Source organism: Tachypleus tridentatus, chromosome 7 (assembly GCF_004210375.1).
Source record: "Tachypleus tridentatus isolate NWPU-2018 chromosome 7, ASM421037v1, whole genome shotgun sequence".
NCBI lineage: Eukaryota > Metazoa > Arthropoda > Merostomata > Xiphosura > Limulidae > Tachypleus > Tachypleus tridentatus.
Genome location: NC_134831.1, coordinates 47,693,293 through 47,720,196, shown reverse-complemented (window position 1 = coordinate 47,720,196; position 26,904 = coordinate 47,693,293). Strand labels below are relative to the sequence as shown.

The window sequence follows — 26,904 nt, the reverse complement described above, 5'->3', positions numbered from 1 at the left end:
TTCCAAAACCCACACAAGCTCTGTTACATTTAGTGTTCAGCTAAACATACTGTTTGATTTATTGTATATTATGCTTTTATTATTTAACTGATATTTTTTTATTGCATTCAAAAATACATATCATATCATGTTAGAAAAATTAATTCCTGGTGATAGTGGGGTGAGATTCATGGATTGCATATCAGATTGAATCACTACTACAATCATCACTGAGTAGTTAGTAAAGTACTAGAGAAACCTGGATCAATACTGCTGAATTTGCAGCTGATTTATGGCAAGAATTTGAAGCTGATAAGAACACCTTGGCAGTAGCTTTAAATCTGTAATATATTTATAATAAAATCCAGCTGTCTGTTCTTTTTGACTAAATACTCAGAACAGGCACTAGTGTAAAATGAGTAAGTTGTGCTTCACATCCTTAACAACATTCTGGTACATAGTACGCTCTAGCAGAACTAAAATAGAAAACAAGTTATGACCATCTCTCAGCAAGGTGAACAAATAGTGCAATGATACAATAACTGTCACCAATTTTACAAAAGACATAACCATATTAAAATCTACAAATGTTTAAAAATACACAATTGAAATCTTTATTTAAACCAATCAACAGTTGTAAAAGCATATAAGTAGTCTTTAATGAGTGATAAAACATTTACATCATTAAAAATTCCATAGAATTTATTGAACCAATACGTATGGCAAATATAAATTGTAATGATATGCTTGTGCCTTTTGAAATTACCTACTAATACAGTTATCAATTGTTTTGAATACAAATTATGTATAAGCAATGCACCACACGCTGAAATTTTAGACAATTAACTTGACAAAACCTTATGCTGAAAACTCGTATTTTCAATTTAATAATAAGTTATATAAACAAACTGAAGATATAGCCATAGGTCTGCTACTATCTCATTTGTTGTGTGATCGTTTTATGGAGATAGATTTGAAACTGATATTTTACAGAATGCCAACTTAAACCATGAATATAAATTACCTATGACAATGACACATTCATGATGTGGCTGCATGGTAAAGAGACTCTGTTTGAGTTTGCTAATTATATAAATAGCCTCAGACCCTCTATTTACTTTACTCACAAACTGAAAGAAACAAACATAATCTTACTCTTTTTGGAAATACTGGATAAGAAAACAAGAATAAGTTAGAAACTACAGTCTATTATAAACCAAAATGTCAGTTTTTTACTCTTACATTTGCAGGTCTTTACAAACTATATTTTAATTCAGTAGATTTGAAAAATAAACTGTTAATTATTAATAAACAGGTAATATTAGACAGATTTCTCACTTCAAATTGTTGGTAAAACGACAAGGAACTTTAACAAAATAAATGTTAACAAAAGTAAATTATGATTAACATTTGGTAAGATATATAAAAAACTAGTGTAAAATGAGTAAGTTGTGCTTCACATCCTTAACAACATTCTTTAGAATGTTAGAAACAAAAGCAAAAACTCTGCATTAGCTGAACCTGCAAGTTATACTGGACACATCATCTAGTAAACTAGCAATCACGACCTTGGCTTTTGTCCTTATATAGCACACACTAACTGTTTTTCACACTCCTGAAGATGACATAAAGCCATGTTGAAATATGTACAATGTCCTTTAAATCACTGAATGGTTTAAATAAAAAATTTAATTATGCATTATAAAATGTTGTTCATTTGTAGATTTTTAATATTTTAAATATGGACATAAGTTCCTTGAATTTTAACCTTTTAACCTACTGCTACTAGTCACAAGTCAAAGGCCATATCACATTGTGTTTGTTGACTCATGTTTAAAATTTTATTGAACTACTATTTTATGAATGCATGTTAAGTTTGGTATCAAGCTGTACATTGTAATTCAAATTTTCATATTACATATTACTTAACTTCTTAATTTAAAAGTAAATATTAAAAAAACATACTTAAACAATTGACTTTTGTATGTTATGTAGTATGTCGAATGCAGCATTGGTTCAAATTAGATGTGTGGGATGTACAAATACAAAGTATATAGTTTCTTATGAATTAGGAAGTCAAATTACTGATATTGGCAAGCTAGAATATAAAATAAAAACCTCCTTTCTCTTCTATCTGTTGAGATATTGCTAAATTTACTGAATCAAAACAGTGGCCTAACCCACCTCTTTCCATTTTTGAAAACTCTTACGTATACCTATTTCTATACACGATGTATGAATAATCAATCAAATGCCCAGAATATCCCACACATGGTTTTGTGAACCTTTTCAAAGTATTTGCATGGGAAACCCTTTTTTTTCATGGTAGATTTTAAACAATAAGGTTAGTCTTTAGTGAGCTCAAAATTTCATACTGTTTTTAACCTAAATAAAGTTTATTTACTAAGCATGATAAATTATAGTGGAATTATGTGGTATTGATATAGTAATTTATGATATTTTGTTTATTTCAAAATGTATATAGAAAACCTAAAAATATTATTTCATTTAACATCCTCCACATGCAAAATTTTATGAGATGCAGTTACCTAGAGCAAACAGCAAATACGTTCAAAGTTTGTAACTAGAAGAGATAGTTATTTTCTATAATTTTTTACTTACTATTCTAAGCTTTAAGAAAAAACTAAAATTTCAGAACTTATTTTAAATAGTTATAATGTATTAAAACTGAAATGTGACAATTTTACAAAATACTAATCCACTAAAACACAGCCAAAACACGTGACTTTGTAAAAGCTAGTTTTACATTCTTGTATATAGTAACATGAGTGCATGCGCACTATGTCATTGCAACTTCTATAATGTTAGCTCGGCACAGCCCAAAGATGTTAATATAATAAAAATAATAAATATACATAAATATATAATGTTATGACATTCAAGCTATTTAGACTAAACATTTGTTTTCATGTTATAATCTGTAGTCAATCTAGAATGAAATAAGCATAATTTCTATTTATTTCCTATTATTTTATGGAGGATACAAACCAGGTCAAATTTAATCAACCAATACAAAGATACAACAGAAAAAGAAGGGATGAAATATAATGCTTTTTTCTGGATTCTACCCAGCACATAATGGAAGGGCTATTAAGCCATAACCATGTCCTGCATACTCAAAAATGTACATGTTGATAAAAGTAAATAATGATAAGCCACCACCATTCCCTGTTAGCACATCCATCCCTCTGAAAGAAACACTGTAGATCAAGATATATAGATAATGAACTATGTTTAACTTTCTTAAAACAAAAAAGGATATACTACATTGTTTTCAAACTAAGGAGTGGTTGCTATCCAACATGCTTAATAGTGTTATTTCTTAAGATACAGCTGTAGATAATATGTGATAAATTTATAGATAAAAACTAAGGCACGTGTAAATTTGTAAAATTCTATAGTAATCATGATTTCATAAACTTAAAAATTAAGATATATACTGAATTTGCTTCTCAAACCAGCTTTTTAAAAACAATTTGAAAATGCTTTTCTTTGCTAAACATTATTTGAAATTTATATATATATAATTTAAAGCTATTCTCTACTGAAGTTGTCATTTAAAATTAGAATTATAAATCCCATAATTTAACTTACTTTTGCTTACTGTCTGAATGTAATTTCTTCAACTTATGCTCTTCAGCAATATTAGCAGCTGCCATCTGAGCTTTTCTCAGCTTGTACTGAAATACATATACCATTTCTGAAAATTGCAAAGTCTGCAACACTGCACATTCATAGTACATAAAAACCATACAAGTAACTAAATGTTGTTTGTGTGATAACATGATCAAATCCTTGCATGTGTTTAATATTTCCTACTATATTACAACAGTAGTGCTTACTGCCTGAATGGCTTTGTTAGTAATGTAAAGTATCTTGTCATTGAATCATATCCAAAAGTAATCAAAGTTGTGTTTCTATAGTAATACATGTACCAGCTTTTACAAATGTAGTGAAAGCAAACTAACTTTAGAAATATTCAATAAACGATTTACCGCATACATATTATTACTGTTTATATCACTAAATCTTTAAAACTTATTTAATATTCAAGAACATTACTTACCTTGGATAAAGTCTGAGCTCAAAGTTTACATTTCCACAGACCCTTATATATATGCAAGAAAGGTTACAAGTAATAAAATTTTAAGCTTATAGAGAATCCATTGATGATTTTAACACAACTGTAAATTTACTATTTCTACACAATTAGTGAATGGAGCAGTTTGAATTTTTGTAATTTCTTTAATATGCTTTAATAATAGTACTTTCAAACATTAAAAAAATCCATTAAAGTAATTTGTTCACAGAAATATTTCTGACATTTAAATTATCTGTAATTTTCAAGTTTTTATGACAACAACAATATATTGTAGACATTGTATTTAGAAAAAAATAACAGTTCATTAATTTCTTCCAAGCTCCTGCTGAACAGGCTAACTACTTATCGTTTAAATGTTTGATATATAGATGCTTGTTAAAAACTCTAGTATAGAAGTGAAAATCTCACAATAAACAAATGTTTGAAGCATAGATTCTTGTTAAAAACTCTGGTACAGAAGTGAAAATCTTACAACAGACATATATTCAATGTATAAATGCTTGTTAGAAACTCCAGTATAAAAGTGGTATTTTCACAGTAGATAAATGTTAAAATGTGGAGAAAAGTCACAGTATCTCATCTGATTGTAATCATTTGTAATTTACATAAAGGGAAAGTGTTATATGTAATCAGGACTGATGCTCTCTTTATTTATTTGTATACAACAACTGAATTGTTATTGTACTCTCTGGATATACAAATTTATTTTTTAGCAAGTAAACAATTGTCTCTGAGTTTAATTGTGCACAGAAACTTCCTTAATAACAAGGTTCTTTTAAGTTTTGATTCAAAGGTACATCTTACCAATACCTCTATCACATTTAAATTATAAAAAAAAAAATAATAATAATACTGTCCTCCATTTCCAAACATATTGCACCTTATGTCTATTGTGCATTTGCAAATTTTGATAACAGTTCAAGAACAAAATAAACAACACAACCAATCATAAGTACAAGAACAAACAAATGTCACTCACTCTTAGATTTTTTTCATGAAGTTTACAATCATAATCTTTTTCCAAATGTCTACAAACCAAGAAAAAATATACATATAATTATGCAAAATCTGACATTTCTAAATAAACAGTTCTCCTTCAAAACACATCACTAAAAGAACATCACTTCTAGCACAGTTATATTATAATGATTATACAAACATAACTTTTCATATAGTTTCTGATCACACAAACTTGCTTGAAATATTTTTGCAATATCTTACCTTCACTACATAGAGAAAAATCAAGAGGTTTTTACATTTAAAAAGATGGACTGTAATTGATGGTGTGATTTTAAATAAAAAAACAATTAAAATGTCTTTTATAAGTAAGAAACTTCTTATAAGTTTTTATTCAAAATAAAGTCATTTTAAGTTCTTAAAAATAAACAATGCACAAATCTTTTATATGGCTGAAAACAGTACTTTTAGTGACACTAATAGACAAATCATCAAATACCCAAGAGCATATGTGCATAAAAATAACACTCTGACATTAATCTTTCAATTATCTAATATACTTTAAACCTTCTGAAGTTCTTATATTGTTTTCTAACAAAACTTTTACCTTGCTTTGCTCTCAGCTTCTTTAAGTTTCATTTCAACTGAAAAATATACATTTGTAAGATTAATTAATCTAAAAGGCTTCATTGGTTTTTCACTTATTATTTATCAAAGTTGAAACATTATTTTCTAGATACCAGACCTCAAACAATTAATGAAACAGAATACCAAAACACAAATTTTCAAAAGTAATACTCACAAGAAAAAGAAAGAAAACAACAAGATATAAAAAATATAACATCTAATGAAATATGCTTCCATTTTCTTCATGTCACTTATGAGTAGAGCAAATGTAAATAATCACATGCATTTATAATTAGACTTGCTATCTAATTATGTGTACTTATTCTCTGAAATTATCTTAAAGAACAAAAAAAATTACATGTTATCCAAAATACAGCCATAAATGCTATTATTTTAAATGCAGCATTTAATATTGTACACTACTGACAAAAGCCACTCCCCTAGCAGACTATATGAATAAAGCCATAAAACAGATGATAAAAGACAAGCAATTTTATTCATATCTTTAGTTCATTTCTTTATTTAATGAACAGAAAAATTCCACATACCAGAATGAGCCTCTTGTAAAGCCTTTTTTGCATCCTGCAGAGATCGAGCTTGAAAATAAGAAGAAACGTACCAATAACAACGTGGCTTATACAGCTCTTGAGTGAGCTGTCGGCTTCGAACTTTCTTACCCTGTATTTTTATTTTCATGCGAGGGTCACAGTACAGAATGGAAGTGTATGCTCGAAAGGAATTCCATTCAATTCTGGCTTCACCTGCAGTCATGCTAAATTTATATAAAAAATATTTAATTAATCCAGTAATAGATATGAAGTGTATAATAAAAATGTAAACATTTCTTACATCATATGATAGTTCTTTCAATTTACAAAATTACCTTACACATTTTGTCACAAGACTTTAAAAGGAATGAAGCAAAAATGCAAATATATGACATTAGTATTTCACTTATGCACAGATGGTAAATGTTCTCTATTGCACAGTGATAGCAAACTAGAACTAGGGTGAACTCAGTCTACCTCCTATTAGTTAATCTAAAATAAGTGGAATAATAGAACTAGCAAGAAGTAACTCTATTACCTGTCTATTAATCTACAGTGAGTGTAATATAAAACTAACATGAACTAAGTCTAACACCTTGATATGTAAAAATGGCTCGTTTGGGTTGAGAAAATTTTTTCACGTAGAGGAGTGAACAACGTTTCGACCTTCTTTGGTCATCGTCAGGTTCACAAAGAAAGAAAGAGATAACTGACCGGAAGCTGACCACATGTTTGAAAGGGGTTGTGTAAATGAGTGTCAGAATGTAGAGGGCGGGCTTAGATGTTTGAATATATAATTCTATATTATTGATTTTTATTATTATTATTTATTATATTTTTTAATATAGGTATAAAGGTATTCCTTTGTATTGGTTTATTTTGGGCTTAAGTTGTTGTATAAGTAAGGCTTCTTTAATTTTGCATTTGTTTATGTTGCTTTATTTAGTATTTGAGTGTTTTCTATGGTTATGTTGTGTTTATTTGACTTGCAGTGTTTGAAAACGTGTGAAGGTGACTTTTTATGTTCTTTGAATCTGGTTTCCATTTTTCTACTTGTTTCTCCAATATAGAAGTTGTGGCAGTTATCACATTGTATTTTGTAAATAATGTTGGTGTGGTGTTTGTCAGTGTAGTTTTTACATAGTATAAACCTCAGTTTTGTGCCTGGTTTTTGAATAAATTTGGTATTAACTGGAATGTCATATTTTGTTACTAGTTTTTGGCAAATGTTGGTTATTTTTCTGCTGATGTCGGGAATATATGGTATGCAGCAGTATATGGTTTCGTGATTTTTTGATTCGTGGTGAATTCACCACAATGAAGACTAACTTCATGTTCAACAACCACAACTATATACAAAAAAATTGCCTAAGCATGGGCAACCCAGTATTACCAGTTCTAGCCAATATTTTTATGACACAAGTTGAAACACAAGCAATTAACACAGCATTACATCCACCACTATACTGGTACAAATATTTAGATGACATGGTTGCGGGATTCAAATCTACAGAACACACACTTAATTTTTTTAATCACATTAACTCTATATATCCCAACATTAACTTCACATGTGAACAGGAAGAAAGCAATCAAATATCATTTCTTAACCTCAAAATTACAAGAACCAATACACAATTTAAAATAGAAATCCACTGAAAAATTACCCATACTGGACTATACATCCCTTGGGACTCAGCACATGAAACAAAACAAAAACTCAACATACTAAGAAACCAAATAAACACAGCCATAAAACTATGCTCACCAGAAAAAATTAACAATGAATTAGACAAAATAAAACAATACTTCATCAACATCAATAAGTTTCCTCCACAAATCGTATAAAACATTATACGCACACACCTAGACAAAAAGCAAAATCAACTAACAAAAGTAAATATACCCATGATTTAAAAAATCACAAAACCATATACTGCTGCATACCATATATTCCCGACATCAGCAGAAAAATTACCAACATTTGGCTAAAACTAGCAACAAAATATGACATTCCAGTTAATACCAAATTTATTCAAAAACCAGGCACAAAACTGAGGTCTATATTATGTAAAAACTACACTGACAAACACCACACCAACATTATATATAAAATACAATGTGAAAACTGCCACGACTTCTATATTGGAGAATCAAGTAGAAAAATGGAAACCAGATTCAAAGAACATAAAAAGTCACCTTCACACGTTTTCAAACACTACAAGTCAAATAAACACAACATAACCATAGAAAACACTCAAATACTAAATAAAGAAACAAACATAAACAAATGCAAAATTAAAGAAGCCTTACTTATACAACAACTTAAGCCCAAAATAAACCAATACAAAGAAACACCTTTATACCTATATTAAAAAATAATATAATAAAAATCAATAATATAAAATTATATATTCAAACATCTAGGCCCGCCCTCTACATTCCGACACTCATTTACACAACCCCTTTCAAACATGTGGTCAGCTTCCAGTCAGTTACCTCTTTTTTTCTTTGTGAACTTGACGATGACCGAAGAAGGTCGAAACGTTGTTCACTCCTCTACGTAAAAAATTTTCTCAACCCAAACAAGTCGTTTTTACATATATATTTCTCCACAAGTGGGTTTTCTCGACATCACTGATTAAGTCTAACACCTGTTTATTAACCTACATTATGTGTAAAGTAGAGCAACATCAGCCTACTGAATGTTTACGAATACAGTTATTGTAAAGGAGAACTAAGTCTACCATCTGTTCATTAATGTACGGTAAGCTTGAAGCAGTCTGTGTCAGTATTGACAGAACTGACACAAATGCTAACATGCATAGTGAATGTTCTGCTAGCATAAGAAAAAGTCACAAAGACATTAAAGGATATAGTTTATCACTCAATATTGTTATTGATATTGAAAGGTATTGCTGGAATATTGTTTTTGCTGTATTATGTTTTGGAATTTCTGGTTTTCTTTATGGTTCTTTTTCCTGATTCAATTATTACTGATTTATTAATATTTATGATAAATTGTTTGTTAATACTGGTATGAAGTCCTGTGTTTTAGTAAGTGTTGAAGTTTCTTCTGAGTGTTGTTATGGTGAATAAATTTTTTGTTGCTGTTGATCCCTGACTGTGGCTACATGTTCATTTTAGACTGTTATACTGGTGCCAAGACAGGGATGTTTTCATAAAGATTGAATTTTACTTTGGATTTTTTTTTTCAGTTTGTTATTAAGTGCTTAAGTTTATCTGTCCAAGCATAATGTATTGCACATCATGAGCTTTTAGTGACTTACATTCAAAATTTTATTAAGCTACTTTTTATTTATGTTATAGGAATTACCATGGCATAAAATCTTAGCTAATAATTCATATCTTAATATTATATTAGTTTTAAGTTCTTAATTTTATAAGGCAATATTTTTTTAAATCCTGAATTTACCCTACTGTGACAAATATGGCATATTTTCCTCGGCATCCAATATTCTGTATTTTATTCAACACCCCTCCAGTAAGTATGAAATCAAATATTATTTACTAACTATAAAAGTATCATTGTTCAGTCAAACCATAATTCTTATAGCCTTCAATTTTGTTTTGGTGCAGAACATCATATAAAACATCAGACTCCTCTTGCCTTGCCAATCTATCTCATCCTCTCTTTCAGGATTTGTTAATAGTTCTCTCTTACATTTAATTCTATATTATCTACAACAAAGAGAAAGCCAAGGTTTTGCCTATCAAATAATGTATTACATTTTATGTTGTTTTCAGAATGAAGAACTGACAATTTTTCTGTTAGTACAAGCTCCATTCCCATGAGGAAACTAACAACTAACATGGACAAGTTTCTAACAGGTCTTATCACATAGTTAGAAAGTCAGAAAAATTGTGATAATTGGAGAAAATTATTTGCTTTTTGTAGGTTGTTATTCTATGTTCTTTGGTGCATTATTTAAATAAATTAAAATTATTCATTGCATTACCAGTAGTATAAGAAAAGGAAGATTAAGTGTCCTCGACAGTTGACAGCAAAAACAAAGAAGACTGGGTAAGTATTTTATTTCTTGTTTTTCATGTTTATTCTTTATTACAGAAGTAACTAAAATGTAAAATCAGGGATCTATTTAGGTTAGTCAAAGTTAGATTTGATAAAATAAGTAATAACAAAATGTTCCATAAGGCAAGCATGTAAGCAGCTCTTGGGTAACATAATTCTATAGCCTAACATAAACTCCATGTTTCTAAAGTGATTTACCACTTATTATAGTGTGAAGAGTAATTCGATACAGTTCAAAAGGCAATAAAACAATAAAATTTAATTATAAATAGATGTATATTGTTAAAAGTTTAAAGCTACTTAGGATAAATTAATGTAGTTTCATGTTACGATTTAAAGTCATTCTAGAAAGAAATAAAAAGAATAATTTAATTTCCATTTTTTTGTAGTTACATGGTTGATCAATTTGACCAACCTTGTATAGAATTATGGCAGAAAAAACAGCAAATAAAATGAAACGTTTTACTGATAAAACATTTGAAATGTGTTTAGGAAGTTTTAGAGATTATTCAAATGATATTTGAAGTTTTTGAAATAAAGAAAAGTATTTTAAATCTTACCACAAAAATCACATTTCAAATGAACTGTTCAAAACAAATACTCAATGCATTTATAAAAAATCTTTTGTAGTCTACTTAAAATACTTCCCTAGTAATATGAATTTTGGTGTGTGAAAGACTTGCAATGTTTACTGAAAGTCTGCCAAAATTTGTAAAGAAATGCAAATGATATTTAAAGTTAATAGTAACTAATGTATTAATACTTAAATGGGTACAAAGAGGTCACATAGTAGATCAAATTGAACAAACCCATGCTGAGAGAGTTAAGTTCAGTTAAATACAAGTTAATTTGTGTTTGAAAATAAATGTGTCACTGTGGGTGTTAGTGAATCTAGTGTGGTACATTTGAAGCATCAGTAGTAGCAGAACAGGTGGAAATACTAACATGTTGACTGATCTCCTAGTAAGGTGAGGTGATGCATGATTATCTGCATGATAGGCATGTAGAAATCTTGCATTTCCAATAGATGGGAGAATTGTGGCATGCATAAAGAAAAAGTCTGCATATAAAGGGAAGCACTGAAGGGGTTAATCTTATAAAAGGAGGTAAGTACAATATTGGAATTCAATTTTTTTTTAAATCCTCTTGTATTGTATCTAATATTTACTCTTCTCTACAATGAACTATTGCTAAGTCAGCAATGTATGGTAAAATGAACAGTTGATAACTCTGATACCAAATACATAATACCATACTGAATGGTATTCTGTAAAAGGCTATGGTATATGCACATTGACCTCGACCCATGCACACAGGATTAATGTAATTCAGCTAACACACAGCTATTACTATCTTCTGTACTACAAAATAGCTCACCTAATCTAATCTTATGTTTAACTTTTACAACAGTCAGCTAAATACTGTTACTAATCCTTGTACTAAAAATGTATAAAGCCAGTTCACTTTCCTCAAAACACTACCCTTTACATCTTTATTATCATTTGAACTTACCCAAGATCACTTCCATCTTTATTATAAATCAAAATATCCAGAGGATCTGTGTGTACATCAAGCTCAGGCTCTCCATTGTTTTGAAGCTTTATGTTATAGATGATTACTAATGTCCCAGAATCACCTTTGATTTTAGAAAACTGTTCAATCAGTTCCTCTTTTGTCTTGAAAGGTGAGTAATTATGGATAATGTCCATTTCTTTTGAATGCTAAATTACCCATACATAAAAAAACAGAATTACACATTTCATACGATCAAACATTTTAACAAGGCACTGTTTTGAAATCAATGAGTAATCATAATATGTGGATTGCTTAAGCTGACAAAACGTTTGTATTGCATATTTCACATAAATGCCTAATAAATAGCTTTATTGCCTTTGAAATACATGTATTTATAATATAACACTGACATCAAACATAAATTATAATTGCGAGTAATATCTTCCATTAAAACATACCTTTCCATATTATTAGTAACATTAATATATGTTTATTTTCATACACAACTACAAAACTGGACATGCACATTTAATAAACATTTATAACTCTCTATCCAAAACTACGATTTCCAAGGTATCAAATGTAATAATACAGAAAGAACTAACTTTCTTTGTTAACCTGAAGTTGACCTAGGAAGATCGAAATGTTGTTCTCTGCTTATCAATAAAAGTTATAATACCCATACCAGCTGTTCTCATATACAAAGATTAACCTTGTTGTCAGGACACTGTAACAGGGGTGTGTAGATTTATTTCCCACTATCTGACTATTCTACATTTGTTTTGAGCAAGGAAAATTTAAGAAATATTTTCACTGAAAAACTCTTAGCAAATATTTATAATAAATTATTTTCTGACAAACTGTTAAAACTACTAAATAGATCTCAGTCAGTGACTGTAGAGGGCACAACTGAAGAGGAAGGATATTGTAGATTTCTGAGAGTTATTTAATATTAATATTACAATTTGTAGTATTTTTGGTTAAACAAAACAATAATACCTAGATAGAGTAAGACTCATAAATAAAAGTAAGATGGTCAAAGTTTTAACTTGAGAGTTCAGAAATGTAAATTTTTCTACAATGTTAAAAAAGCCTAAAGTGCACGTAACAGTACCTTAGGTTTAGGTACATTTCAACTTATTGGTAAAATCATAAAACAGGATAAATACAATATAAAAAACAGTTTATTGTCATTTGACCTTTTAAGAATTAATTTACTTACTTGAACTTAGATCAACTGGTTTAAATTCAGTTTATAGGTATAGGTAGGTTATAATATAAACCAAGCTATATATATTTTATTTTTAATGTTACATACATTGTTCTAATACATTATTAAGTTGAGGAACTACTTGAGGGAAGAAAAACAAAAGGGTCAGACAAGGATGTGGATGATAAGGAGGTTACAGTCATAGGTGATTCCTTGACAATGCATGATGTAGGGAAAAGTAGGTCAGAGGAGTTAATTAATATGTACAAGGGGTTGATAAGGGCATTTAAAGGAGGAGTCCATAACATAATTTTGTCAGGGATACTGCCCAGAATTACCAATGGCAATAAAATTATAAGTCGGTCGTTAGGGCTAAATACTATGGTAATATGTAAGGATGAGCAGATTGGCTGGTTGAACTTGAAGGATTGGTTCAGTGGAAGAAGAAAGTTTTTTAGAATGTATGGTTTATATTTAAATAGGATAGAGAGTGGTTTGTTTAGTAGAGCTATTAACTCAGCTGTAAGATAAATTTTAATCTAGGACTAGATGGTGGTGAGGGACGGGAAAACTAAATGAAATGAAAAAAAGAACAAGAGGCAGAGAGAAGTTTAGCAAAAGAAATTAATGCAGTAATTTTAATTACAAAGGTAATTGTTACTATTATAATGCAAGAAGTATAAACAATAAAATGAATGATCTTAGAGCACTGGTAGGAATGAAACATTTTGATATAATGAGAATAACTGAAACACAGTTAAACAAAGATGATCTTTACAGCAAATTTCTTTAAAATACAGGGTTACAGACTATTGAATAGGGACAGAGTATTAAAGGTGATGGATGGCTTTATGTGTAAAATGTGAGTGACATCTTGTCAAAGTTAGGAATATCAAAAGACACCAGCAAGGAGAACGTATCCAATTGGGTTTCTATTAGAGGATATAAAGGGAAAAGGCTCTTAGTGGTAATTTGTTACAGAACACCAAATGATACTGATGACATTAGTAAGCAACTTTACAATGAGATTAAGATTTCAACTGTTACTGAAGTCGTAATTATGGGTGATTTAATTTCAAGCATATAAACTGGGAAGTTCTGTAATCAAACTATGAGGGAGAAAGGATTTTGGAAAATATTCAGGAAGACTCTTCACCAATTAGTCAAATATAGAAATGATTGAGAGGGTACAAATTGAGGAATATTTGGGGAAACAATCATTGATCTCTTTGGTTCAGTGTCTTGTTGCACATTGAGATCAAGAATAAGATATTTTGGTTACAAATTTCAGAAAAGCAAATTCTAAAAGGATGCAACAAGAATTATCTGTTGTGAATTGGGCAGCTGAATTATTTAGAGACACTGATCTGATGTAGCAAAATTTTTAAATATTCAAGAAAAATGTGTCCCTTACAGAAAGAAAAGAGTAACTTCAAGCAAAAAACCAGGTTGGTTCACAGAGGGTTTAATTGATAAAGTGAAAGAAAAGGATAAAATTTAAAAAATGAAAAATTGACTGGTATTACAGGATATTTAGAAAATTATGGAAAATCAAAAAGGTGGGGAAACAAGAAATTGGAAAATGCTCAAGGAAGTATGAGGAAAGGTTGGCTGAAAATGTAAAAAAAAATAACATTAAGGATTTCTTTAAATACATTAAAGGTAAACAAAATGTTAGGATGGGATAGGATCCCTGAGGGATGATAAAAGAAAGCTACTGTCTGATGGTTATGAGATAGCTGGATTATTAAATTTTTGCTTTTTCTTTGGTTTTTACTAATGAAGATTTAAGCAGTATTCTACATCTAAAACAGTTGATAAACTGAGAATAAACAAGGTGAGTACAATAATTCTGAGCTGGTTAAAAAAACAGAAAGTTTAAAAAATTATAAAGATTCTCAGCCAGATGATATTTTACCACAGGTTTTAAATAAGGTTAAAAATTGGATATGTGAGCCACTTGCCACTATTTTTTGTCAATCCTTGAATAGTTTGTAGGTACCAGAGGATTGAAAGTTAGCTAATATAACTCCTCTTTTTATGGAATGTGATAAAAACTATCCCAGTAATTACAATCCCATTAGTCTTAGATGAGTTGTGAGAAAAAAAAGTCTGCTAAAACATGCTTTGCAAAGTCATTTAAATAAAGTTTAAAACTTTATTTCATAGTCATAATGGTTTCACTGAGGGAGAATCTTGCCTTACATATTTTTTGACATTATTTGAAAAGGTTATTGCTTATGCAGAAGGGGATAAGGGTGTAGACTTGATCTAGCTGGGGTTTTAGAAAGCATTCGACAAGGTGCCACATGAAGCCTTGTATAAGAAATGATCTCTATAGGTGGTAGAGATAAGTTATCAAATTGGAAAGAAGAGAGTTTTTAAAAATGAAGTTCAGTCAAAATGGATTAATGTCACAAGTGGGGTACTTCAGAGATAGTCTTAGGACCTTTGCTCTTTTTTATTTACTTCGATGACACAGATGAAGAAATAGTCAAAAAATTACTCAAATTTGCAGATGATATCAAGATCTTGGGTGTTAATAGCTGTGAAGAGGATGCTGCTGATTTACAAAATAATTCAGATAATTTATAAAGTTAGGCAAATAAATGACAGATGGGGTGTAGTTATGATAAATGCAAGATAACTCATGGGTTATCATAATTTGAATTATAAGTATAATTTGAATGGGAGTAAACTTAACAGTGTTATGAAAGAAAGAATGTACTTTCAAAACGTCTTGTATAGGGATTAAAACTTTAATTAAAATACAGTACAGAACAATATTTTGACCTTGTTACGTTATTTTCAAGTTAAACAGGACCTCAGGTTGCATCTACAAAAATACTGAACACAAGTCTACAGAGGTTATAATTTAATTGTATAGGTCACTAGTTAGAGTACATTTGAAAAATTGTGTTCAGTCTTGAACTATTTATCTTAGAATAGACAGTGAACTGTTGAAAAGGGTTGAGGGAAAGTTTACTAGAATGGGATGTAGAAGCTGACAATTGAGGAGAGACTGAAATTTCTCAAATTGTTAGGAGAGATCTGACTAACGTGATTAAGATTCTAAAAGAAACTGATAGTGTTGATGTTAATGCATCATATTTTTTCATAATTAACAATGTGAATAGTTGGGCAAGGGTAAACAAATATAAATTTTGGCAAAATAGGAGTCATCTTCAAATAAGACAGTTTCAGTTTTCTAATAGAGTGGTTGGCCTTTAGAATGGGTTGTCTTTGGATGTTGTGCAGGCAGTAAAGTTAAGTGAGTTTAAGGAAAATCTTAAAAAGTGTATGAACGATAACAGTTGGCTTTAGAATATATTTTTTAATTATTTTGATTTAGTTAAAAGGATGGAACAGTTAAGATATACTAATAGTTCCAATGTTGAACCAAAACATGTTATATTAAGCCCTTACCTTTGTTTCTGCCTTGCTTCCTTCAACACCATAGGGCATTAGTGTGTCAGCATGAAAAGAAGGGATAGGTACAACAACCTGTAAAAGATGCAAGCAACACAAAACAACCAATTTTTCTTTATATTAATGATTATTACTATTCCAATGTATTCTCTTTAAAAGTTTTCATTAAAACTTGACAACTTTTAACATTTTACATTATTAATGTTTTTTTTACAATGCTTTTGCAATAATTTTAAGAAAATAATATTACATAAAAAATTAACAAATAAACTTACTAAAAGAACTATTTATTTATAATGCCAACTCTTACAAACCTTTTAATTTGTTAGACCCACATAAAATAACCCATTTACATGTACAAACATACTATTCAAATTATCATAAAACTTTTTCTTATCATTCTACAAAAGGATACAGCCACTGAAGTTGTTTTACTACATGTTTCTTTTTTTCTTTACATAGGTTTTAACTAAATTTTAGAAAAATTTAATTAGAATGTAATTTTATTTGTGTGTGTGCTAAAGTACCCAATACATTAATTAATACACAACTTACTCATACTTAGCTTACAAAACATGCTAATCCTTACTTGATAGGAACACTGAGAACTCAGATTTACAGACTAAATTCCAATATACTGTTAAATTACACAAAAATATTATATTGAGACTAAAAATAATTTACCTTCAAGTAGCTTCTTCAAAACACAATATGTATAAGGGAATGATATGACCTTACACAAAATAGGTTTTTCTGTCTTCCTGGTATTTATAGCAAAATTCACTCAGAGGTACTATTTCTAAATTGTTAGGTTCATTTAAATATTGTAGCTTTTATTGCAAGCACTGAAAAATAAGGTTCTTGTTCAACATATATATCAATACAGGAGGTATTGAGTGGATGGGAGAAAGGGGGTATGTATCTCCTCTCAAATAAATATTTTTAAAAAGTTATGGTCTTCCAAATTTTCAAGTTGTGATACACAAATATACAAGGCATTTTAAAGTCTGAAACAGTATTGCAATGAAAGATGTTGAATAAAGTCTGCTGTAAGATGACACACCGACTTAAAATTCAGCAAAAAACTGTAAAATGTTGCCTGATATACAGCTGCATTTTAGTAGTACCATATTTAGTTCATGTTTTTGTTGTCCAATGACTAATATCTGGTTTTATTACAGATTAAAATAGAATTTATTTCATATATATTAATTACAGTATTTATTATTAAAGATTTCTGAAATAACGTAATTGAATTAAAAAATAATACATCGTATAAGCATTATACACTGCTTAAATATTTTACTGGTTGCATTAATATTGTATATACAAAATACATTTTGAAGGTATTATGGATTTGATTACTATATGAAATACCTATGATAAAAATGTAATGAGAGTCAAAATATATGAACAGGACAGTATTCTCAAGTTGGCTGATGAGGATTTTATTCATCTGTGATTGGCAGTCAGACAAATAATTTCCTCAAACAAAATGTAACTTATAGATGTCATGATAATGTTACTTAATTTTTAAAAAAAAGCATGTTCAAACATTTACTTAAGTGTTCATTTTCTTTGAGACCAAATTTGTATATAAAGCTAAAGTAAAACTGATATACAATTTGATGTGTTACATGCAAAGGTGGATTAAGTACACTAGCTAAAAAAGATCATACACCATCCCAAGATGTTCAGTAAGTTGGAAAGAGGATAGATATCAATATATATATAACATCTGCTGAGATCTGTATGTTGATATATTTAAATTTATTGGTACATGCAACTGTTTCCTTTGATATACAGACATGATATATCTTCACAAGCATAAGGATTTTTCTATTAAGGTAATTTTAACAAAAAAATGGTGAAAGTTTCTTTTATATACATCTGTAGTTATACTACTATTTTAATATATTTATATTTTAATCTTCAGAGTTACTCAGATGAGAATTAGTTTCAATTATTTCCACTTTATTAATTTTCATTTTTAATAACAAAACATTACAACACATTTACCAATCAGTAAGCTTATCAAAATTCTAAGCCCACACCCTAAACATCCCCATGCTAGCATGTGATTCTGGAACTTCCCAAATTTGCATATAATTCTGGACTCCACCATGTTATCTTGTTGTTCTTTATTTTCTCATGTCAACATCTGGCTCTGGACCTCCCTATTTAAGCATGTGATATTTGGACTTTCCAACACTACCATATTAGTTTGTCTTGAATTAGAAGTACTTAATTCTTATTGTTCTCTTAATAATACTGTTTAACAGGTGACAAGTTTCATAAATGTATGTTTATAAACCAATGAATTAGTAACAGAAGAAACAACATCAATATAATTAATTTTGTTGTAATAAAGCTAATGAGGTGCATCTAATAGGGTTTGAAATCAGATCATTTGATATAAGCTTACTTACTAAGCACATTCAATTAAATTATATGCTAGAAGTAAAACCAAACTTTACAGTAAAGCATTCTTTTCACTAAATTTTATCTTTAGAACTTTATTTCCTCCAATATATTTGTTATGTACTAATTTTATTCTATCTTTTAAAGAAAAGCTTTATGCTCAGATTCCTCATATTTCTTATTTTCTTCTAAATTCAGAGTTTGTTCACATAATTCTCAGAGAAAAAAATACATACCTGTTCTAGATTTTTTTCTTCCAGAAATGTTCGACTCATCAGTACACTAGTCACAATTGAACCTTTCTTTGTGAATAAAATCATGTCATTCCCTATCCTCATGGAGCCACTGATGGTAAACATAAGTCATATGTATACATATACACACACACATATTAATAACAATCAGTAATGAAAAATCATATCATTAATAAAAAAAATAGTTTTAATTACTTTACTTCTTTAGATATTTTAAAAGCTTTTAAAATTCTCACTATACATGCAGGTGTCTAAGAGCTGTATAAGGCATGATTGGATCACATAACAGTTAGTACTTATTATATTTAAATTGTGTTTGTTTCTTTGCATTATTCAAGTTATTTTGATGTTCTCAAACAACAACACAATACTTAACTCCATGAGTATATCTCCTCACATGCAGTTCTGTGTAGTGGGTAAATCAATTAATCACCACTGAAGTAATGAGACAGGGTAATAGAGTTCAGTATGGACATGTAAAAATTCTTGATAGATATAATTAAGTACATCTTCGATTAAGTAAAATTATTCTGTTTTGTTAGAAATCTTCAATTTATAACTCACAAGCCTTAACCCTTTTGCACTCTGTATGTCAAAATGCACATATCATAACCTTTTACAGAGTAACATTCAAAATGTTATTAAACTATTTTACTATGAGTGTATATGATTAAACTTGTGATAAAAAATTAGTCAATACATCAAATTTTATTACTGTATAAATTTTAAGTTTTAATATTACATTGAAAAAGAATTCTTGAATTTTCAATTTACCCTTGTGTGAAAATTGTTACATTTGCTCTCTAGATCTTCTCTAACTTACATACCACCTTTCCAAAAAGGATGGACTTTAAGATAAGTTACTTATTATAATATAATTATTACTCAGCCAAAGCATAATTATTATAACTTATTTGATTACAGAACTATAAAGTAGAAAATCAGACACATGTTGCTACTGACACACATCACATCTTCTTTTTCAGAAACTGCCAATAGCTCTCTCTGACACTTTATACTGTATTATTAAAAATCAATAGAAAAACCAAGGTTTAAATTTATTAAATGATGTAGTGTATTGCACTGTTTTCTGCATAGTTCAAACGTTACTCCATTGGAAGCACACTGACAAGCTTAGCTGAATTTTTAATGGCCCTTTTAGCAAATTAGAAAACTAGAAAAATTATGGCAGCTATTGGATATTGTCTGCTTTTTACAAGTTCTTATCCTATGCTTTTATGTGCATTATTTAATATAAAAATAGTGTTAAGTTCCTTTGGCAGTCAAAAGTTAAAAAAAAAAAAGAGAAATACTTTATTCCTTCTTTTAATGGCTATTCTTTATTATATATTTAAAGATTACATAAAATGAAAATAATAACATAAAATTTCCACAATGTATGCTCATGAGCAGCTTAAGAGTGGCCAGTGTATTATGTAATTTGAATGGGTAACATGAGTTACTCATCAGCCAAGTTGTTAACATCTTGTATTGCAAGATTATTAGTTAAACATAGTTCAAAGGTCAATAAAACCATAAAATTTAAGTAGGATTAACAATTGTGGTTTCCTGCTGCAATCTGCAGTCATTCCAGAAAGAAAAGAAGAGTAAGTTAGAATTATTTCCTAACTTTTTATGGTGGTTTTGAGAATAGCAAAATTGACTAAACCTTGTATACAGTTAGAGTAAAGAAAATAAAAGATAAATACAAGGTTTTTCTAAAGAAAAACTAAAAACATGATATTTATTTAGAAAGATTTAGAAACTAATAAAATTTGAAAATTTTTAGATGAGGAAAAGTACTTTAAATTTTATCATGAAAATCACTTTGGTTCCACATATATGGAGATTCCATGGAGACATTTTAGTTAAAATACTTCATTAACAATTCTGAATTTTTGTCTGCAAAATGACCCTTAATGATTACTAAAAGCTTACAAAATATTGTAAAGATACACAAGAAATATTAGAAGCTATTATACAAAAACCATAAAAGGTCAATTTGGTATTACAAGTTCAGCTGAGCCCATTAATGAGAGAGTTAATTATATCAAACTAAAGTCATTAGCTACAGTTAATACTATACCAACAAATGCAAATATACACTCACGATTTCAACCCATTTCCATACTGGCCAATCATTGAATCAACTCCTCGTTTTAAAGATTTTCCAAATGTTATCACAGTTGTTGCTTCCACTAAAAATGTAAAGAAAAGTTCTATCACCCAAAACAAAATTTCCAGGTTCAATTTCTTGAAAATAAGATAAAAATAATGTTCTAATGAGAGAAAACTGTATATCATAATGTTCACAAATATTAAAAATGTTTGAGAGATATTTGAAGGAAATTTAAAACTTAAGTTGTTCACCGAATAATTAACACACAGGCCTCCAAAAATCTTGCATTAGCCTTCAGACTGCTTCTATCAATAACTACTTAGAAAAGTTATTGGAAAATATTAACCTTAAAATAAGTGATAAAAATCACACAATACATAAATGTCTTATCTTTGTAATTTAATTGGCAAAAATTTGTCAGTTTCACTTTTGTTGAGCTAAAATATTATTTCATACTGTTAAAATGCATTTCCAACAGATAAATCCTCTACACATGGAAAAGCTATTTCTCTTGCATGCATGTATATGAAGTTTGCATGTCATTGGCCTTGAGCTAACTCCCACCTCAATTCTCATGCTCTTTGTGAAATATTTGGTGCATGAAGACATCCATCACGTGAAACAGCCCTCCAGAAAATAAGTTGGTTGGTTGGTTGGTTTAGTGTTTTATGGCATAAAGCAGCTATGCTATCTGCACCAAACGTCCAGTAAAAAGTTAAAAGTAAATTCAGTAAAATTCATAAAAGGAAATTAAGGTAAAACAAAACAAAGTTTAAAAAAAACATAGATAGCATAAAACCAATGTTTACATCTAGTCTACAATGTCAAGAGAAAAACTGCAGTAATTCAAGTTGTAAAGATCTTTCTGTAGTGCAACTGTAATAATCATAACTCACCAGGAAGACTAACATTTAAGTACAAAAACCACCATCAGTCACCTGAAGTTGGCCTTTCCAGTTCTGGTTTCGAATTATTTAATGTTATGGCCAATTTCTAATTTCAAATCGAGCTAGATGAACTGTGATTTTTAAATGGGAGCCACATTAAAAAGGTATAATGTATAAATTAAAAACCATAAATGGCATTTAAAAACTAAAAACTTTACCAAAGTAGACAGTGTCGCCATCACAAATAACACTGTCTAACGTTATGGACAAACCTTGGGACAGAATATGGTGAAAACTAAACAAGATAAGCATTAACCATCCTCTCTAAGGTCTTACAGAGACAGCTCGTCAAAGCAATTGGATGGTAGTTTGAAAGAATCTTGGGGTCTTTCCCAGGCTTAGAGAAAAGTAAGATAATAGACTGGTGCCAGGCATCAGGAAAAACATTCTCCTGCCAGATGTTGTTAATAACAACGAGAAGGATAGAAAAGAAGCAGGAGATAGATGGCACAGCATCTCATAGTGTATATCATCAGGTCCAACCAATGTACTGCCAGACCGATGAAGGGCCAGTTTGAGTTCTACCAGTGTGAAGGAACGATTATAGTCATAAAGACAATCAGCTCAAAAGAAAAAAGGTGATTGCTCTGCCCGAGTCTTGATGGCTAAGAAGGTGGAAGAAAAAGCAGAAGTGCTAGATACCTGGCAAAAGTTTTCACCTAGAGTATTGGCAATCCTCTGGATATCAGCCACTTCCTGGCCATCAGAGAGCAAGAGTGAGAGAGTGACAGAATTATATTGCCCACTGACCTTTCGAATCTTGTCCCATATGACTTTGGAACTGGAAGAAGAAGATATGCTGGTTGTGAACTTAATCCAAGATTCCTTCTGGCTTTGACGTCTTACCCATCGAGCATGTGCAGAGGCCCACTGTAAAGTGAAGTGGTTCGACAGTGTGGGATATCTACAGAAAGTATCCAAGGCTCGTTTTTGAGCCTTCTGTGACATGTGGCAGGCAGGATTCCACCATGGATGAGGATATAGTGGAAAACATGTCGAGGTTTTTGGAATACATTGAGCAGCTGTTTGTATAATACAGTCAGTTACTGCTGCCACACAGTCTTCTATTTATGGCTTACAGACAATGGCAGTATCAAGTTCTGCGAGAAAAGCAAAAGAGGGCCAGTTTGCCTGATTCAGCTTCCACTGGGGCACACCGGTGAGGTGGCATCGACCACAGCCAGTCTCTCTCAAGATTAAGGAAAATTATCACTGCCTAATGGATTACTGTCAACTCTTTATGAAAAAGCAAATGAGAGATTAATAGCAGTAAAGGACTGACTAGGTGCATGGAAATAAGCAGAAGAACCAGTATTGAAAAGAGAAAGGTTGTGATCAGAGAGAATATGCTCTACAGAGCAACCCCTGCTATCAATATCAGCACTTCCCCAGAGGGGATGATGTCCATTAAAGTCCCCAAGATTAAAACAGGAGACAGCAACTATTCAATGAGAGCATCAAGGTCTGATTAATCATAGGTCTCTACAAGTGACAGGTCGAGAGAACAAACAGTGATGGTATGACCCAAGGAAACATGCATGGCTACGGCCTCCAAGGGTGTGTAGAGTGGCAAAGACAGGGTGGGCACACACTGATCAACCAATAGTGCCACCCCTCCATGAACTCTTCCATCACACAGCCTGTCATTTCTGTATAAAGAAAACTGCCAAAAGGTGACTGTATCGGCAGGTTTCAGAAATGTTTCCTGTAAGGAAAGACAAACAGGATGGTAGAAAGCAATTAATGTTTTGACGTCATACAGATTAGAAGGTAAACCTTGAAAGTTCCATTGTATCAGGGTGGCCATTTTTATTTATGTGTAGGTGAATTGGGTGGAGAACCCTTCTGTTTACAACCACGTCTTTTTTCCTTACTGTTCTTATTCAAGGGAAGTCTATCAACCTCAATGGATCCTGCCCCGAGTGTGTTGGACATGTCTTTGCTCTTGGAAGGGAATTCCAGAGACTGAGGATGTAAACAAATGATTGTTTTGCATCTTGGGGTGAGAGAAGAAGATGAATCCAAGGAAATGCCTGTACCTGGAACCAAAGGATGTGGCTCTTGGGGTTTGGTGGAATGTATTTTAGGGACAGAGATAGGTGTTGAAGTTGATTCAACTTTTTTAACCATGGAGGTCAAAAGACTTTTCATTTGTTTGGATAATGATTCTTTAGGAGGCAGAGAGAGATCTTTTTGCACTCCCACTATAGTTGTGGAATAAAGTACAGCAGCATACGTCGGAGATGAAGTAGTTGACAGCAATTTTTGAGTTTCAGGATTAGTAATGTTATGAATCGTTTTCAAACACTGCACCTCGTTTTCTTCCAACCATTTAGGGCAAGAACGAAAATAGGGCACCTGAGAGAAATTGCAATTGATGCAATGAAGATCCGTTTCACACTCGTAAGCATCATGGTCCTTACCACTACAACGAGCACACGCCAAGGATCCACTACATGACGCTTTGAGTGACCAAACCTTTGACATTGGAAACATCAAAGAGGGTTTGGAATGTATGGCCATACTCTGCATTTAAGATAATCTGCCTTGATGGTGGCAGGCGAACGTGGTGACGTAAATGTGAGAATGAGGACATTGGTCGGCACTATAATACCATCTCTGCGAGTGGATATATGCCTCACTGCAGAAACTCCTTAGGTGGAGAAATCAGTGAGAATCTCTGACTCTGGGATGTTCTCCAAATCCCTCTCAACAATAACTCCTCATTATGAATTCAAAGTAGCATGAGGTGTATCCTCAATAGGTATATCCCCAATTGCCTTTGAATGCAACAGGAGTTCACTGTGTTGAGATGTTAATGTTTCCACCAATATGTCACCAGATTGAAGCTTCTTTACTGACTTTGGAGAACCAGCAAGTCCCTCTAGTCCTTTCTGAATGAAAAAGGGAGACATTTGCTCTAAAGTTTTGTCTGAAAGTGAATGCAATATAAGAAAATGAGGCATGACAGGTGTTACAGATGTTGAAGATTGCTGCTCAGAATCTTGTTTACTTGAAAAAAAAAACTTCAGATGTGTTACTGTATGCCAATATATCCATACAATTTTGAAATAATTTATGAAACCCATTGTAATATTCTAATCAGCCTTTACCATATATTCTTACATCTCTGAATATGATCTTCAAAAAATTCAAGGTTGTGTAAAATAATAAATTATCAAATTTTAAGTGTCTCTGATATGTACCACTGAGCAAAGAAACACATTCAGGGCATTCAGTTCTTTCTTGTTAATCAGGAATCAGTCCTGCAGAATTGTGTAAAGTTTGATCTATTTGGGCACTATTAAAAATGCAAAACTGTGGCAGGTATTAGGTCACATCATAGCTTTATTCTCCACTCTATCAACAAATTGTATATGAGAAGGCTATCAGATGATGATGTGTACACAGTTGTAACTGTTGGTAGCAGCAGTGAAAGTGATGCTGCAGCAGCTCAAATAGTGTCTAATGATAGCAATAACAATTATCAGCCATGGAAATATGTGGCATGCATATACGATCATGAATGGTATTTGGGAAAGATAAAAGATAGATCAGATGAACATTCCAATGTGTTGGTGTCATTTATGAAGAAATCAAGAAACGAACTGTTCTCATGGCCTGCAAGGTCACTTAAAGATGAAAGCTGGATTCCTTTCCAACATATTCTTTGTCTGATAAGTGCACCTACCGTGCAAGGGAGTAGTGCTCGCCACTATGTTCTAAGTCAAAGTGGTCTCAACATAATCAAACTTGAATTTCAAAAAATGTATTCAAGCTGTCTGAACACAGCAATGTTTATTTGATGTTGTTAAGGCTAATTTATCACCAAAGCAGTTTTAGAAACATTTCATTGTCACGATTATTGCAGTTTGGTGTGACTATAATCTTTCTCAGTTATTCCCTGTTGTAGCACTGTGCTTTTTTGCATCCGATTTACTTTTGTATTTATTATATTATGAATCTTAAACTCAGCCATAGCTGCATAACTGTAATACATACACAATATATTTGCATTGCCATGTGATCTAACCAGTTATGTCAATAAACTTGTTCAGAAATGAATTAATTCTTTCTTGTTTCTTACAAATTCATTATTTAACATTGTAGAAGGCTGGTTAGAATATTTCAGTGGGGTTCATACAATCTGACAGGTATTTTTCAAAATTATATGGATATATTTGCACATAGTAACACACCTGAATTGAATTTTTTTTAAATAAAGAATGTATGGTCAGATGATACTTTAAAAAAGTATCAACTCAAAATGTAGGTTGAATACCATCCTGAATGTTTTTGTAGATCATATTCAGAGATATAAGAATATATGGTAAATATCTGAAAAGGCTGAATAACTGGTGACATGGTCAAACTGTGGCCTGAAGTAGGGCTATTTTTAGCTAAATCATAAAAAGTTGCATGCAGCTAAATTTTTTGCAGGAGATCTAACAGACTTTTAATTACAACAATTGCTGATTTATCAACGTATATGTTATAGAAAAGTAGAAAACAAAATTCAGCTTTGTATCATATTAAGTCTAAGAGCTATGGCTTATTACACAAACCAATGTTTTTAACGATTTTGGGTTTTCAGGAGATTTTACTGCCTCACTATGCAAATCCTATGAGAGATAAACTTGGTTTGAGACCATTTTTGAATTCTGTGAGATTAATTCAGTCAGTGTAGCAAATTTCAGCCTTCTATCATCATTACTCTTGCA

At 30.8% G+C, this 26,904-nt stretch overlaps 1 protein-coding gene across 3 annotated transcripts in view; it reads right to left on the bottom strand.

Annotated features, from left to right (window-relative positions):
* LOC143255598 (ATPase MORC2-like) overlaps positions 1–26,904 on the bottom strand; it is a 167,841-nt gene that overhangs the window by 81,554 nt on the left and 59,383 nt on the right. For all 3 annotated transcript variants that reach the window (XM_076511479.1, XM_076511480.1, XM_076511481.1), the window contains 8 exons: positions 21,228–21,315; positions 19,100–19,208; positions 16,440–16,517; positions 11,801–12,009; positions 6,235–6,458; positions 5,667–5,703; positions 5,082–5,130; positions 3,595–3,680 (listed from right to left, as the gene is read on the bottom strand). In XM_076511479.1, coding sequence (XP_076367594.1) covers positions 3,595–3,680; positions 5,082–5,130; positions 5,667–5,703; positions 6,235–6,458; positions 11,801–12,009; positions 16,440–16,517; positions 19,100–19,208; positions 21,228–21,315 — 880 coding nt within the window. The remainder of the gene's footprint in view (positions 1–3,594; positions 3,681–5,081; positions 5,131–5,666; positions 5,704–6,234; positions 6,459–11,800; positions 12,010–16,439; positions 16,518–19,099; positions 19,209–21,227; positions 21,316–26,904) is intronic.